The sequence below is a fragment of the Crinia signifera genome, chromosome 3 (genome assembly GCF_055691185.1).
Source record: "Crinia signifera chromosome 3, ASM5569118v1, whole genome shotgun sequence".
Taxonomy (NCBI): Eukaryota; Metazoa; Chordata; class Amphibia; order Anura; family Myobatrachidae; genus Crinia; species Crinia signifera.
The window spans coordinates 192,631,751-192,649,430 of NC_139219.1; the positions used below are offsets into that span (position 1 = coordinate 192,631,751).

Sequence of the window (17,680 nt, forward strand, 5' to 3'; positions counted from 1 at the left end):
AAATATTGGTAAAGAAGAATTAAAAAAAAACAAGACTTTACTGACATTGTACACGCTTACCAGAATTTACAATAGATAAACTGAAGAGATGTTTTACTTTGTTCAACCATGGAGAGTGAGGAAATAATTTATTTTCATCTGCTTTCATTAAAATGGCTTTTTCCAGGTCCTTCTGAAAGAATTGCCTGTAGTCATTCGTGTCATACATTCCCATAAACACATCTCCAACTATTTGCTTGAACACCACATAACTCTGCAAAAAGTAGATTCAGATTTTATTTTTTTGTCTAAAGACAAAACACAAATTAAAAATGCATAAAAAATATAACACAATAAACAAGCACAAGTCACCAAGACACTGAGGACCACATGCTACTTGTCAATAACACACCTATCACTCGGCCATTTATAAACATTTCCTGCCTTTCTGGGGTTTCCAATATGAGAAAATAATGTTCCAACCAAACAGCTCCTAACTGTCATGCTTGAAAAATAGCAGGACCTATTTGGTTGTTAGTTCAGCTCTCCAAGCTTTGTTACTGATACTGGATGGAAATTGGCCAGGACAAATTGGATACGTCATGGGAAATGAAAAGAATATATCTGAACATACTTGTCTGACCGATAAGGCCGGATTATAGGGGAGATGAATGCTCAGTGACCCCCACACTGCTTCTAACATTACCCGGACTTCAGAGGTGGATTTTAGCATCATGCTGCATCTAGGCACAACAATATTGGCTGCTCCCCATCCCACCTCCCCCCCCCCCCCAAAAAAAAAGAGCTATATCTCTTACTGTTACATCCCCCCTATATCTCCCTAATTGCCCTCCATACCCTTCTCATTACCCCTTCATAGCGCTCTACTTGCCAGCTCTCACCATATCTTCCCTTCCATTGCTCCCTCACACCTCACTGCCATCCCTCCGACATTCACCCACACTTATTACTGACCCTTCAGCTTACTACTCCATCACACCTCACTGCACACATCACACTTCATTGCTCCCCCACCCTCGCAGCCCCCTGCTTCTCACATTGCTCCCATTACAGCTGACTTTCCCATCACACCTCACTGCTTCTCCACCACCCATACTGCTGCACTGCATGCACACACATGGGAATGCATGCATGCATACACTGCATACACACACACACACACACACACACACACACACACACACACACATACACCTCACAGGCAGTAAAGTAGTTATATCACTGTGGCCGGCAAGGAATATTGACATCAGTCCTACTCAATCTCTTGCAGCTCCACCCTCTACTCACACAATACCCTCCCTCTCCAGTTAAAAAAAATTGGGCCAGGCACTCAGATGTGGCAGATGGGCAGGTGGCAAGCCTGCTATGCCACCATCAGCCTGTGGTGCCGTTTGGCATGTGCCTTACATGCCCAGTTGCCCAGCTATGCTTCTTCAGTATTAAGTCCAGATGGAATTGGAATATGAAATGCATTGCTCATACTCTTATATGCTCAATTTGCACAGATAGAAAACATGCGAGACTCACTACACAAACAGGCTTATGTTCCATTTTCTATTACTGCATTTGTTATAAACTGTACAGACTACTGTACGTAATACATGAGCAGCTTTACATTCCAAAAACACAATATACAGGTTTCAGGTACTCTGGGAAACTAATAAGTGGTCACTAATGAGAGATTTTCATGACAAAGTAATTTCAGATGAAACTCTATTGGTCAGCAATCTGCGGTGTTACAGCTTTCTGCCACTTACATCACCAGTCATTCTTGGGCCTATGACATCCTGTAGTGCATCTGCTACCAATGCATGACTTTCCTTTGCAGCGGCGAGAACAGGGTTAGAAGAGATGAGTTTCTTATTTTTATTTGCACTGTTGTCAGCTTTTATGCTTGACACGGGACCTGAATTAGAGCAAAGGAAGGTGATAATGTTTAATAAATGTGCTTGATATGCAATTAATAGGACATTGTAACTTCTGTATTTACACAGATATGATTATAGTAGTCAATTATGGTACACATGAACTGCACTAATGCATGTGGCACTAGGTAGTCGGGCATGAAAATACCCCAGATTATGCCCTACAATGTCACCACTAGTGTGGCCAATCCCGGGATCGGGATCGGCGGGATCCCGGGATTTGGCCTAAAAAAGTCCGGGATTTCAATCCCGGGATTGGAGAATCCAATCCCGGGATTTCGGGATTAGACTGCGCATGCGCAGTCTAATGCCGGGCAGCGTCTGAGCACTCGCTCAGACGCTGCCCGGCTGTTCCCGTAAGCTGACCCGGCGTGCGGCCTGCGTAGCATGACAGTAAAGGACACGCTGCGCAGGCCACACGTCACCAGTGACCGCCCGCCTACCCGCCGGCCTGCCTCCGCCTGCCCGCCTCTTCTCCGCCGCCCGCCTGCACGCCAGCCTGCCTCCGCCCACCTGCCTGCTGTCTTCGATGGAGGTGCACTTGCCGGGAGGCACCGTGCACCTCCAATCCCACTCCCGGGCGCCCGCCCACTCCCTTATGTAAGTAGATGTGCGGGTCGGCCGGGGTGGGTCCAATGCTAATAATGGGCTTTTTGGTTTGGATGCCAATCCTGGGATCCCGGGAATCCCGGGATTGAGCATTTTTCAATCCCGGGATTGAAAAAATGCCCCGGGATTGGCATCCCTAGTCACCACTGTGCATAACATAAGTAAAGTAAGATGAGAACATTTATCCAATAATCGATCAGGCTAAAAATGAATTTGAAAGAGTTTCAAAACATTTCATTTCCACTGTAGCGCCACATAAAAACATACATCAAAATATTTATGTTGTGTACCTACCCATGTAGCCTGCAGAACTAGGCACATGACTGTATACTGTACATTTGCCTTTCATTCTGTTTAATGGACTGCTAATCAAAATGATGACATCACATTTGCATTCATGTGCACATCACAGCACAGACGTGAAGCACACATGTTGCTGAAATAAATGGGCTAAGGCCTGTCCTGTCTCTGACAGGCTCAGGGAGAACAGAGAGTGCACCACAGGCTCCCACTGCAGACAGACCAGCAGGGACAGGTCTTACAGTAAGTATTACAATACAGGGCAGAGAGGGGGCGGAACAGGGTCGGCTGAAGTTACCTAGCAGGTGCCAGATCCATCAACTGCTATAGAATAAGATAAATTAATGATAACTGCAATATGCAGACAGTGAAAGATATTGGGGTCTATTTATCAAAGCCCCCTGCAGGCCATAATTGGCTATTCTAAATGGTGGCATTTTGTGATGCTTTACCATGCAAATAGAAGCAGCACCATCTCAAGGGTACCGACAATAAACAAAAAAAAATCTTTTCATCATTTTTTTCAGCAGGTACACCCATGGGTGCCGCTATCATACCCACAAATCTCTGTATTTCCCTGTAATTCCTGGCACAAAACTAGTGAAAGCATGGATCATTCATGAGCTTAATGAATATAAAAAAGAGATGTTTTCCAGTAAACAAATTTAGCAAATTGAGCAAATTTTATTCATTTTGAAGACTTTACAGTGGTTCCCAATCTTTTTTGAATCACGGCACCCTACAGTATCAGAATGCTTTCACGGCACCCCTAGCCGCCCCCCCCCCCCCCCCCCCAAAAAAAAAAACAACCAAAAAGAAAACCAGAATACTGTACATATAACATTAAGTAGATAGGGTTTATAATATGCGATTCTTAGGTTCAGTTATGTGGTAAAGGGCAGGATTTGCTTCTGTTTGTACACACACCACTGGTTTTGCCCATAAATAATTAACCATAAATAATTTGAATTGGTCCTGGACCACCAACCCAGGGCACCCCTGCAAGTGTCCTCAGGCACCCCAGGGAGCCACAGCACACAGTTTGGGAACCACTGTAGTAGGGTATAACTCTAGTATTTGTCAGGCAGCCAAAGAGTTACACCTATATGATAAATTACATTGTAATTGTCATCATTAATGTCACCTTTCCCTTATTTTCTCAAACTATATCCATGACAATACTTTTGTCTTGTACACTATGATAAAAAATAATTTCTGTTAGTATTTTCATACTTTTATTTGCTGTGAGCATCGGTTATAACGTCTTACAATATTACATACTTGGAGCATACGCTGTGAGCCTCTGATAAGACATAATACTGCTAGAGCGAGAAATTCGTCCATCTTCTGGCTCGATTCGACCATTTGCCATCTTTTCCATCTGCCGCCTCTGGCATGCCCAGTATATAACTTCCACCATGGATTGGAAGCTAAAATGTCGGTGATATTCCTCAGAGCTACAGTAGGAAGGCAGGAAAATCACAAAATAAGGAGAATACATCAAGTATATATATGTTACTATATAGAATTGTATAAAAAGGAACAGAAACCCATCACATATGGTTTCTTATGCTGATCAATTCTTAGACGTCTTTTTGTATTAAATACAGTAATTCTATAGGGTTCATCTTTTCTTTCATGCTAACATATTAAAAGACTGATGCTCTATCAATGTCTGAATTTGCAGAGCTCAAATGCTTTTACTGAAAACCACATTTGCATGTACATGCAAAGCCACACAATTTGCAAGAAACAAACAGCTGCCGTATAATATATATATATATATATATATATATATATATATATATATATATATATATATATATATATATATATACGGCCAACGGACCAGCACTCTCCACAATAGTGCACACGCTGCGTGCCTTTGTCAAAATCAAATAAACAAGAGGTTTCCCAGCTCCCACCGGACACCGGAAAACAGACACGTCACTGCAGCAATATCTTCAAACGGTGAAGTATTTATTAGTAGCGCCCCAACGGCTCGTTTTGGGGTTTCCCCCTTTCTCAAGAGGCAATATATATATATATATATATATATATATATTTTCCCCCCATTGGCCAGAGGAACGGATCTCTGTATTAATTATAAACCTGCACCTTGGAGAGAAAAGGACATATCTCATGTGGCATGGAAATTATCTATTTGACTGAGCATATGAGGCGTCTATCACTAGGCTTCAAACATCTAGCATCTGGCCCTGAAAGAAAGGACTTCTGTTCTGCTTTAGACTTGTAATGTCAAATATGTTTTATACAGTATTTGTATTTTTATATAGCTTTGTAATGTATGGTGGTTGGGTTCGACTAGACTACATCTAAGCTGCCCAGTATTGGAACATGTGAGTGGTTGGCCCATTGCAAATATATAATTTGGGTCCCCTCCTTCACTCCAACCCAAGTTCACAATATGCCACCCAGCAGTGGGTGGCAGCAGTGGGCCCCGTAGTCATCAGGGGCCCCGCGGCATTGCACCTGCTGCACCAATGGTAGTTTTGCCTCCTGTTCCTGTGTGCAAGTTTCTGTCTGCTCACAATTAAGCAACATGCCCTTACAGCAGGGCTGGCCAAACTGGTCCTCGGGATCTACGAACGGTCCAGGTTTTCCAAATCATCTAGCCGGTACACAGGTGTAGTCTTTACTAAGTGTCACATTTTCCAACATGCTGCATTCATTCCTACTCTAGATCCACAGGTTGCCTGAAACACATGAACTGTTGGTAGATCTTGAGGACCGATTTACCCCTGCCTTGCAGTATTCCGGCATTTTAGACTGCTCCTGTATTCCACTATCCAGCCACTCCAGCTGAAAGTGAACACAAGTGTCAGAGGTGAGTGATTCTGCATATGGGTGCAGCTTGTTTTCTGGGAAGTTGCAGAAGAAATGTGTTTATTTTATACTATGCAAACTGGGATAAGTACAAATCAGCATCACATTTAGCAGCACATGTGTTGTTAGATTGACAGAGGGCGTGCAAATGTTTTCCATATAAAAAAAAATTCAGAAAACTAACAGTTGTTCCTTGAGCAGCTCGGAGATCAGCTGCAGTCTGGTAGCAAGAGCTTTTGGGTTTTTGAAGCCTAGGCTGGTAAGTTTGGCTTTGAGAAGTACAGTTTGATCTGGAACAACCAGGGAGACCGCTCTAAATATTGCTTGTACATCACTAGGTAGACGCTGGAACCCTGATCTGGAGACAGTCAGAAACAGGCAGCAATCTGGATGTGCTGCAATCTGCAAATATAAACAGACAGCATTATTAGATTATAAATAAATACAGTGAATGCATTAAGTCTACCGATTAACATTCTCAGTAGCTGTATTCATCTTTAACTCCTGACAAAGAGAAAAACCACTCTGCAATGCATATCACGTTTATTTTACTATTTCCACATAAATTGTTTTAAAGGGTTTTTTTTTTGTCATTTTTGTCAACTCTTCCTGCTTAAGCACAGCTGCACATGAATGTATATAGAAGGGGGAGTCAGAATCAGCATTCAATACAGTGCTAAAATAAGGAGGGAGACAACCTCTACTCACTTTTGGGTCTGTCTGACCAGCCACCTACCTTATGCTTAAGAAGAAGACTCTCGATAATTTGAGAAACAAAAACATAAAAGGAGAAAAGCCATTCCAATGGCAAGCAATTTGAAACATGCACATTTTGCCTATGACTAGCAATGAAACAACCATTTACATCTGCATTAAGCATTGACTACAAAAAACAGCCTTATCGCTATGTGCAGGATCATAACTGGGGCAGTGAACAACTGGAACATAGTCTATGCTTTACTTTTTTTTAATTTTAGACAGGGTTACCAGCAAGTGATATATAAATCCATTAGTGTCCCCTATTCTGTACAGCCATGTAGGGAGGACCCGGGGCCCTCTTATTCGCATTGCAGGCCATTGGCAAAATTTTGCATAGCGCCCCATTGAGAGGGCGTGTCATGCTCTGCCCAAAGGGTGTGTCTAGTTCCAAATATGGAGAGATTGTGAAAAGAGATTGTGAACGTGGCACCAAGAAGTGTGGGTGTGTACTGCTACATCTGAGAGGAATCTTTTAAAATTATTTATATCCAAATGTAGACGGGCCCCAAAGCAGTTAGTAGGAGCTACTAAACTTGGTATAGTGCTGGGAAATGGCGCTTATGATTCAATCCTATGGAATGCCCTTCCATGCACTCCACTAGCCTCCAAACTTTCAAGTGTTCCCTAAAAACTCACCTCTTCAGGCAAGCCTATCATATTTAAGTTCTACACGCATAACCCTCTGAGGCACTTATGTATTATATAGCTTCCCTTCTGGACCTGTAACTTGGTGGGACTGCTATGCTATTACTGGTGCCTGTCCTTGTGTTTCCCTCCTATATCCCTATAGATTGTAAGCTTGCAGCAGGGCCCTCTAACCTTCAAGTCTGTCTGTCATTACCCAGTTTTTTTTATCACTGTCTACCATTGTAAAGCGCAACGGAATCTGCTGCGCTATATAAGAAACTGTAAATAAATAAATAAAATAATAAATAAATGTAAATGTATCTCTCTCTTATTCCTTCTCCCCCCCCAAAAAAAGTAAGTGTATTGTGGGCTAGGCGGAATGAGAGAGATTGCTAGACTAATGGGGGAGAGAGGGAGACTGCTGTTATTTCAGGGAGTCTACTGCAGAATACAGGAGGGTAGGCAACTATGCCTTCACCACAGAGGCAGAACTCTAGGAGGCAATGGAGTCATCTGCCGCTGGGCTCCTGCTCCCAAGGGGGCACCTCTCCTCCCCTGGAAGTTTTAATCAGTTAATCCAACTATATTGCTTTTGTGGCTGAGTTTTGAAATATATATGTTCTCCTATCTATCTTTCTATCTATCTAAACATAAATATATATTTTATATAAGGTTATATAGGGGTGTGTGTGTGTGTGTGTGTGTGTGTGTGTGTGGGGGGGGGGGGGGGCACCAATATATATCTTGCCTCCAGGCAACTGGAACAAACTTAAGCCACTGCCCACCACTTACTCATGGGAGGGAAGCAATCACATTATAACATGCATGTGTTGCGGTCCTGCACCATCTCCTTAAAGTGATTGTCTGTCATATGGTGGGTTGAGGAGCCACAGGGCTGCCTGAGGGTGGATTTCTCAGCAGAAGGGCATGTGGGTAAAAAACTGATGGGCAGCACTGAATGTGAGGGAAAAATCTGCTGGCAAGAAAGTGAGGGTAAAATCTGCTGGCAAGAGGGGCATAATAAGAAAAGCTGGTGTGCAGAGGAACATGCGGAAACAACTGCTGGGCAAAGAGGCAAGTGAGGGAATAACTGATGGGCAGAGGGACAGGACATGTTAAGGTGGGCAGAGGGATGTGAGTAAAAAGCTGATGGGCAGATTATTCTATGGCAGAGAGAAAAATATTTAGACACTTTGCCTCATCTTGTGTAAATATTCTGGTTCATATACGTCATACCTTTGGGACTGCACTCCACCCAATCCTCCAATGTTGACAGCATACGCAGTCACTATAAATGTCACTCACACCTACACCATGCTTTACTCAAAAGTTATGACTGAAAATGAGTGCACGATGCACAGAATAAGCACAACTAAGAACTGGAATTTTTTTTTCCAGTGTTTAAGATGCTGAAGAAAGTGGGTATTGGGGGAGACTGAAGCTTTGCCTAGGATGTCAACAAACCTTGCACCAACTGTATAGTAAATCATACAATAAACTGATATACTTTTTTGGAGATACTGTATACTGTTGGGAAGCGGTCATCTATTAGGTCTACAGTCATTAGGTCGACCCCACTAGGTCGACTGGCAGGAAGGTCGACCTGACTTAAGGTCGACATGGGCCAAGGTCGACATGACTTAAGGTCGAATTTGCATAAAGGTCAACATGAGGAAGGTCTACTGGTCATAAGGTCGACATGGGTTTTTCACTGTTTTTTGAGCCGACATGTGCCGACAGGCGGTATTTCATGCCCTACCATCCACTAGGGCGTGGTGGGAGAATAAAATAGTGTGCCGAGCGCAGCGAGGCACCGTGCCCGAAGCATCGCGAGAGAAGCGAGGGTCCGATTCTCATTGCCAACCGTGTCCATGTCGACTGTGTCGACATTCGGATAAAAAAACAGTGAAAAACCCATGTCGACCTTATGACCGGTCGACCTTCCTCATGTCGACCTTTATGCAAATTCGACCTTAAGTCATGTCGACCTTGGCCCATGTCGACCTTAAGTCAGGTCGACCTTCCTGCCAGTCGACCTAGTGGGGTCGACCTAATGACTGTAGACCTAAGTTCTTCTGACAGATGTACCGCTTCCATACTGTTTTAGTCTACTATTGTAGATACAAAACTGTCCAGTAGATGGTGCAATAAACCTTTAATGATGTACCAAACAACACTGATGATCACTAGGACATGTCAGGAAAAGATTACGTAACGTGAATTTTCACATACTGTAGATAAACATTTTACACATCATTTTTCATTTTCCTTATACATGTAATAGAGAACACGAAGAGCTGATATGTTTAGTTGATCTAGTAGTATTTTGTAAGCTACAGTATATTGGGCCTGATTCAGATGAAAAATCTTTCTCAAATGGGGAAAACTATGATGCACTGCAGGTGGGGCAGATGTAACAACTGCAGAGAGTTGGATTTGGTTGAGGATAGGTATGTTCAAACTGAAGTATTTACCCTTCACAGTAACAAAACAACTCACCAAAATCTATTGGTGTGTACACACGGTTGACAGCCGTGCTATTCGATCCTGATGCGATCGAATCGCACTGAAAGCCAAAAGACATGCATGCAATTTTGACTATATAGTACAGATCTGTACTATAAGATCAATGCAGCCCTGTCTATCTGGCTTTGATTTGTGCTGTGCGGGAAAGCGCATCAGGAACACAAGGTTAAAAAACCTGTACGATCTGCATGCGATCCAGATGCGATTTTGACTATAAAGTCAAAATTGTAGGCTAAATTGTAGTGTGTGTGTGTACACAACATAACTCTTCATGTGTCACATCTGCCCCACTTTAGCGCACATGGTTATGCCCATTTCACAAAGATTTTGCTTTTGCAATCAGGCCTGACCCATGGTTTTATGGACTTCCCAAAACAAGCCTAGCAATGCAAACAATTACACTACCAAGGCTGTGGAACTAGAAGCACTGGTCAGACTTGCTTTCAGTGAAAGATAGGAGTGAAAAATGTGCCACACAAAAAAGGAATAAGCAAATTAGTTTTAGGCCTCACAGAGACACAATAAGCAGACAATGTCTATAGAGAGTAGTTCAAGGTGCAACAATTAATTATAATCCACTAGAAATACTTCCAGACCTTGCATCCATCTTGTAGAGTGATATTTGGCAGTTTGGCTTTTAATGAGTCATAAAGGGACCTTGCGCTGTGCATGAACACAGGGACCGCATGACCAGGTAGGAGGTGAAAGTCATCAAAGCAGCTCCAGCATCCATCCTATGCAAAAAAAAGCAAAGAATAAATCTGTGATCTAAAACTATTTTCATTTCTTGCATGATCAATTGTAACTTTACAGCTGTCAAGTCACGTTTTCAGACTCTTAATAATGCCAATGTCATTTTGTCAGGGCCGGCGCCACCACTAGGCAGCTCTAGGCATTTGCCTAGGGCGCCGGCACCTGGAGGGCGGCAGTTCGCCCCTCACCCCCAGCATGGAGGGTTAGCGAACTGTGGTACCTGTGTAAAAAACTTGCGTCCCTGCAGTGCTGGTGCGTGCAGGGGTGTCCGTGCCGCCGGGGGAACCTGCGGCGCTGTTATTGTGTATAAGCTGGCCGCGGCCGGCGGGGTCCCTACAGTGAATAGAAAATAACTAGCGCTATGCGCGCGGGAAGGGCTAGTTATTTTCTATTCACTGTAGGGACCCCGCCAGCCGCGGCCAGCTTGTACACAATAACAGCGCCGCAGGTTCCCTCGGCGGCACGGACACCCCTGCACGCACCAGCACTCAGCAGGGACGCAAGTTTTTTACACAGGTACCAACCCACCCACCCACCCCCCGGCACCGGGGCGCCCCCACCCCGACTCGCCTGGGGCGCTCCGCTTTTGTTTTATAAAATGTGTAGCGTGCTAGTTTTATGTGATGCTTACATATTTTCATACTCATATACTCATACATGCTCATTCTTATCTAAGCAGACATTTACAGCATATGGTCAAATAAATTAAAACAGATACCATCAGAAAGGTCGGATTAATTAGCAGATAGAGAACTTTGATTCAATGTAATTGCAATCTGACATTGCAGATCCAGGCACTAATGGCCTAATTAGGAACAGACAGAGAAGGCTTGTTATACATCCTTGTAACCTCAAATGGATGAGTGCATGGATTGGAGGGATTCCAGTGCTACATGAATCAACACCATAGTTTATTATTAATGTCACAGAAAATATTGTGTTGAGGTTAAGCTACTGTATGATCAAAATATTTTCATCTGATTTTTTTAACACAATAGCCAGCACACTGCACTTTGGAGGTTCACTGCTGCTAAAGAGGCTTATCCTGCGGTAAACTGTGGGATTAGTAACTATAATTCTAGGAACAAATGACAGAGCAGGTTGTTTACTATCAGTATTCATCTAGAAGAGTGCTGGAAGGGGTGTTATAAATGCTATATATGACAGTATTGACGGATAGGTAACAAATAATGATAAACGAATACAATGATGATACAAAATTGATTGCTGTTTATTAAGAAGTATCATTTAGGATAATACATGTTTGATGGTCCTGTAAAGTCCTACATAACTGAAAATTATATACTTTTATGGACAGGTGGTGGTTTACATACATAGCCTAGGCTTCGGCCACCACTGCCACAAGGAGCGGACTGCCTATGGTTTTATTTCACTCAAATAAGGTGTTTATGGGTCGACAAGAGGAAGGTTGACATCGGGGTTTTCACTTTTTTATGCCGGATGTCGACATGGACACTAAAAGAGTGCACTACATCCCCTCAATGAATGTCTACCTTCCTATTGACGACCTAGTGACCGCATCCCAATGAAGTATGCCTGATTTGTCCACCTTATCCCAGGTGCCCTAACGTTGCTGAGATGAAGGGGGAAGTGTCCCTACTATTAAGCATAGCTTTTGGCCATTATATTTCCACAGGCGGATCACAGATCTTCACACACTGTAACCTATTAACCTCAGCACCAGCCCTCTTACTTAAGCCCCACTATGGCCCTTATTCTGATCGGTGCGGCCGGATCCGAATATGCGGACAGGACCGTGTGTCCGAAACCCCGCCTTCCATACGGATCGCCAACTCCGTCCGTACGCGGTAAGAAGCTGTCCGAACGGACCGCACGTGTATTTTTCATGAATACACCTCCTCCCTCTCAGGGAACCTCCCCCATCATTCGATGGTCGCAGACCATCGAATGCAGGACCGAGTGGCCAGGCAGCTCCCGCAACCTCAGACCTCACTGGCATTTCTCCGTGCAAAAGCAGGGATCTGGGCGGGCAGCTGACATCCGGCAATGTCATATGTCCGCCCCCTACACGTGCGTCACGACTGCATTACCATACGTACGCCCAGCGTTTGCATGGGAACGCCCATGAAACGCGGGGCGTATGCATATGGTAATGAGCCCAAATAGCCCTTCACGCCCCTCTCCACCCCCTGTTCGTAGTGAACACATTTCATGCGAAATTTGGACGTGCGTTCCGTTCACACATGCGCAGAGACGCCTCTGCACATGCGCAGACACAAAACATTGGCGGGCCGAACGCACGCGGACATTACCGCACCAACCAGAATAATGGCCTATATGAAAAAGTAAAATGACCATTCAGGGCCATATCATTTACTTTCTCATCTAGGACCTTATTCTGGTCCACATGCAAAAATGCAAAATTAGCAGCTTTGTGTGTGGAATAAACGCCACCTGCACGAACGCCCCCCCCCCCCCCCACTTGCACGCTTAGTTACCCCCCACACACATGCAAATGGAAGTTCAGCATAAACACCCATTCACAGCTTGCATGCGGGGAGGGAATCATTCTGTGGTTGCCGACCATCGAATGATTTCTACAGCGCTCGCAGATTTGACACCTCTGTGGGCGCCTTGTGCGGGAATCGGGCGGGCAGCTAACATCCGTTGATGTCAGCTGCCCACCATCTGCACCATCGGGCAATCACCATGGGATTTCCCATAGTTGTCATGGGAACGCACAAGAAATGCTGGCCGTTCCCATGGGCGCAGCCCATCACTGCCGCCCCACACCCACACTGCTAGGTGTGATTGAGATGGCAAACTAGCATTTCGCCACGCCTGCTCGCACTAAGTGTCTGCTCATGCACAGACGCTAAACATCGCTCCCCTGTGCAAATGCGTGGACCAGAATAACCGCCCTAATGTGCACACTCATCATTACCGATGCATGCTCCCACACATTGTTGTTAACAACCCTCTCCCTTGTCTGTTCAGTACAGACTTCTTTAACGAGGGGAACATGCTGCAGATGCATGGCCCCCACTGCCCCTTTGTCTCTACCAACCCACCAGCAAGTGTGTATGCAGGGAAACAGATGACATGGCCAGCAGAAGAGCTGTCTGCTTGCTAAGGCTAGAGCAGGCCAAGTCAGACAGGATCATAGGAGATGGGGAGAGCCTGGGGCAGTGACCTCTCACTTCCACTGAAACTGCCCTGACCAAGGTCACTAATGATCTACTATTGGCTAAATCCAAAGGCCTCTTCTCTATCCTCATCCAGCCTGATTTGTCGGCTGCCTTTGACACTGTTGACCACCCTCTCCTGCTCAACATCCTCTGCTCCTTTGGCATCACTGGTACGGTCTTCTCCTGGTTCACCTCATACCTCTCTGATTGCTCCTTCTCTGTCTCCACTCCAAGCTCCTCCTCTCCTACTACCCCTCAGCCATTTGGTGTTCCCCAAGGGTCAGTCCTTGGCCCTCTCCTACTGTCCCTCTACACCACCTCTCTGGGCACCCTCATCAGCTCCTATGGTTTCCATTACCAACCTATCCCCATCACTCCTGTCCAAGGTCTCTGAATGCCTCACGGCCATCTGAGCCTGGATGACCCAACGCTTCCTGAAACTAAACATGGCTAAAACTGAACTTCTAATCTTCCATCCCCCTCACATCACCTCTTCTCCCACTATCTCCATCAGCATTGGTGATACTGAGATCACCTTCACCGACCAAACACGATGCCTCTGTGTCATCATTGACTCCTCCCTCTCTTTCACCCCCCACATTCGTGCTCTCTAACAGTCTTGCTGCTTTCCTCCGCAACATCTCGCGCATCAGACCCTTCCTTTCCACTGACGCGACCAAAATTCTCATTCACTCTCTTATCATCTCCTACCTTGACTACTGCTACATCCTTCTCTCCGGGCTACCTCTCGCCCGCCTCACCCCTCTTCAATCCATTCTTAATGCTGCTGCTAGGCTCATCTTCCTCTCTCACCGCTCTACCTCTGCCTCTCCCCTCTGTCTATCTCTTCACTGGATCCCCATTCCTTTCCGAGTTCTCTTTAAACTCCTCACCACCACCTACAAGGTGCTCTCCTCCTCCACCGCTCCTTCCCTCTCTTCACTGATCTGTATCCACACTCCCTCCCGTCCTCTTCGCTCTGCCGCCGACCACCGCCTGACCTCTCATCTAATCACCTCCTCCCACTCCCATGTCCAAGACTTCTCTCACGCTGCCCCCCTGCACTGGAACAACCTCCCGCCACCAATCAGGCATTCTGATTCCCTTACCTCCTTCAAGAACTCCCTCAAAACCCACTTCTTCGACTAGCCTATCTCTCCTCCTAACCTCTTTCGCTCCTTCTATCCTGCCTACCCTACCCCTCCATCCTTCCTACTATTCCTATTGTTTTTCGTTCGTCCACCCACCTCCTTTTAGTCTGTCAACTCTCATGAGTAGGGTCCTCCTTCCTCACGTACTCACCCTACCTCTTTACCTCATCAGCGCTCCTGCCTTGTTCTTCCCTTCCTCTACTTCATCTTCAGTCTCCTCGACAATTGCGCCACCTACTTCAGAATTTATGCTGATTTTAGTTTTACCAGCTATAACCCTATTTATGCTGTATTTTATCTTTACACGCTGTACGTTACCTTGTAATTTGTTTTTATGTCTGCTAGGTACGGAGCTGCGGACACTTTGTGGCGCCTTATAAATAAACAAACTACTATTACTACTCTCCTCCTCCAGTTCCTGATCACCAGCTGAAGGAGGAGCCTTGATGAGGCCCGGGGAGGAGGAGTCCAGGACAATGCTGCCGCTGTTGCTCTGCTACATCGGCAGCAATTAGAGACTTACCACTAGCCCGCCCATGTTTGCTCTGACAACCACTTCCTGTCTCAGCAACTGACAGACTGAAATACCCCTCACTCACCATCGTTCCCTATGTATTAATGTCCTGTATTGTGCTCCTCCCTGCACACAGACATATACAAAAACACATAAATATCAAAGCCCTTTATAGCTAAATTAGCTTTCTCATATAGGAAGGAAATGGTTTCACTCGTTGATGGAAAAATATATTATAACAGTTTGCACAAAAATTCCACTTATATACTGCAGATGAACAATATAGGAAAAATGGTACTTGTGTAGTATCACGGCTCCCATCGCATGCCACATGCGATGTGATGCGATTTTACCGTGTTTTTATGCATTTTTGATAAAAATCGCATGCAATCGCATCGCATGCAACCGCATCGCATGCAATCGCATCGCTTGCAATCGCATGAGATCTGATGCGATGCAATGTCATTTTTCACAGAAATTATGGACATGAGTTGAAATCATGTAAAATGCACCCCAAATGTCATTTTTCACACTGTACCACCCCCACTATCAACGCCAACCCGAAGCGAGGCGAGCGCAGCGAGGCGAGCGGCGGCGGTACACGTCCTACGACCTTTTCATACCCCCACTATCCACGTCGGCGTGGAGTTGAGAACAGAAAGTGTGGCGAGCGCAGCGAGCCACCGAGCCCGAAGCGTGGCGAGGGGACGCGGATACCTTCACAGGTATCCGTGTCCCCTCGCGGGCTTCACAGGTATCCGTGTCCCCTCGCTGCGCTCGCCACACTTTCTATTCTCAACTCCACACCGACGTGGATAGTGGGGGTATGAAAAGGTTGTAGGACGCGTACCGCCGCCCCTCGCGGGCTCACTGCGATCGCCACGCTTCGGGTTGGCGTTGATAGTGGGGGTGGTACAGTGTGAAAAATGACATTTGGGGTGCATTTTACATGATTTCAACTCATGTCCATAATTTCAGTGAAAAATGACATCGCATCGCATGAGATCGCATGCGATCTCATGCGATGGGATTTTTCCCTGTACGATGGCCATCGTGGGAGCCGTGATACTACACAAGTACCGGAAAAATTACTAGACAACATTTAGTTCATTAGTTGGAGACTATTAAATTAAATAATCACTTAAGCAAATTCAGTTATGGCCAGCCGCACCAGCACCCAAGACGCTGGTGGATGTTTCCCACCAAGCAAATCAGTTAATGAGACGGAGAGTCCAGGATGAGTATTGTTTGTTGTCTTGCACACATCGCCAGCCATAGTAGCGCCCTACTTCAAGCAGGTTTGGTAGTGCTAAGGAAACTTAAGGGGCATACACACAGGGCGATTTCAGACCCATTTCTAAGCGATCTGACTACATTGCTTAAAAACGGAGCACTGATTGCTCCCTGTGCATGCCCTGTAGCGATGGTGATGCGTGGTCCCACATGTCGCTATCGCCCACAGGGAAGATAGTGCTGTTAAAAATAGGCAAATACCTGCTCAGCACACTTGCTCAGCACACCACATCGCGGGGCGCATTGCAGGTGTCCTGCAAAGTGTGCTGAGCTATTGTCCTTAAGCATGTCTCTCAGCAAGAAAGCTGGGTCACCACATCTGTATGCCCCTTTAGGTTAATAGTGATCTCCAACAGATATGTATCTGTGGGGATATCTTTATCCTGGGCTCTCCACCTCATTAACCTACCGAATTTGCTCGGCAGGATGACAATACACAATTGTTTCGGATGCCGGTGTGGTTGGCCGGTACCGGAACTTGTGAACTTATATATTATTATCTAGAACAAAAAGAACAGGCACTCCATAGTGCAGTTATCACAAGTAAAAAGGTTTTTTTTATTTTTAAGAACAATCCACCGCAAATGGTCGGGGTAACGTACCAAGAATGGCGGTCTAACACACCGCAGAAATATTCACATAAGAAATGGTTTAGAAACACCTTGTTACCACTGTCGGAAAGGTCACTCATGCCTGGGCTCCACAGTCTAAGTCACGCTAGACCACGCTCTATGCGTTTCGTCACCTAACTTCGTCAGAGGGCTGGCCTAGCGTTGCTCAGTCTCCTCTTACATAGCCACAATACAGGTTAATTCCATTAGCACTAATTACAATGAATGTGCCCACATTGTGCTTTTCTACGTTGTCTTATTAAAAAGAAAACACTTGGTATAATTTACCTTGGATTACATATACTCTGCTTATACCATAAAAGCATATATAAAAGAATTTTGCACATTAAATGTGCGCATGAAACATGCGCACAGAGACTAAACAGACTGGTAAGGAAGGCTAGTTGTGTCCTAGGAATGCCTTTGGATTCTGTAGAGATTGTGGGTGAGAGGAGAATGATCAGCAAGATGACATCATTATTGGATAATGCTTCACACCCGCTCAAAAACTTTTTGACGGATCTGTGTAGCACTTTCAGTGATAGGTTGCTTCACCCTCGATGCTCAACGGAGAGGTATCGCAGGTCTTTCCTTC

General features: G+C 45.3%; 1 protein-coding gene across 3 annotated transcripts in view; it reads right to left on the reverse strand.

Annotated features, from left to right (window-relative positions):
• LOC146064079 (uncharacterized) overlaps positions 1 to 17,680 on the reverse strand; it is a 251,126-nt gene that overhangs the window by 125,851 nt on the left and 107,595 nt on the right. For all 3 annotated transcript variants that reach the window (XR_014471743.1, XM_083177154.1, XM_083177153.1), the window contains exons 47-51: positions 10,190 to 10,327; positions 5,866 to 6,083; positions 4,116 to 4,291; positions 1,758 to 1,906; positions 61 to 253 (exon numbers count right to left, since the gene is read on the reverse strand). Coding sequence is in view for 2 of the 3 variants with exons in the window: in XM_083177154.1 (XP_083033280.1) it covers positions 61 to 253; positions 1,758 to 1,906; positions 4,116 to 4,291; positions 5,866 to 6,083; positions 10,190 to 10,327 (874 nt within the window). In the remaining variant the exon portion in view is untranslated. The remainder of the gene's footprint in view (positions 1 to 60; positions 254 to 1,757; positions 1,907 to 4,115; positions 4,292 to 5,865; positions 6,084 to 10,189; positions 10,328 to 17,680) is intronic.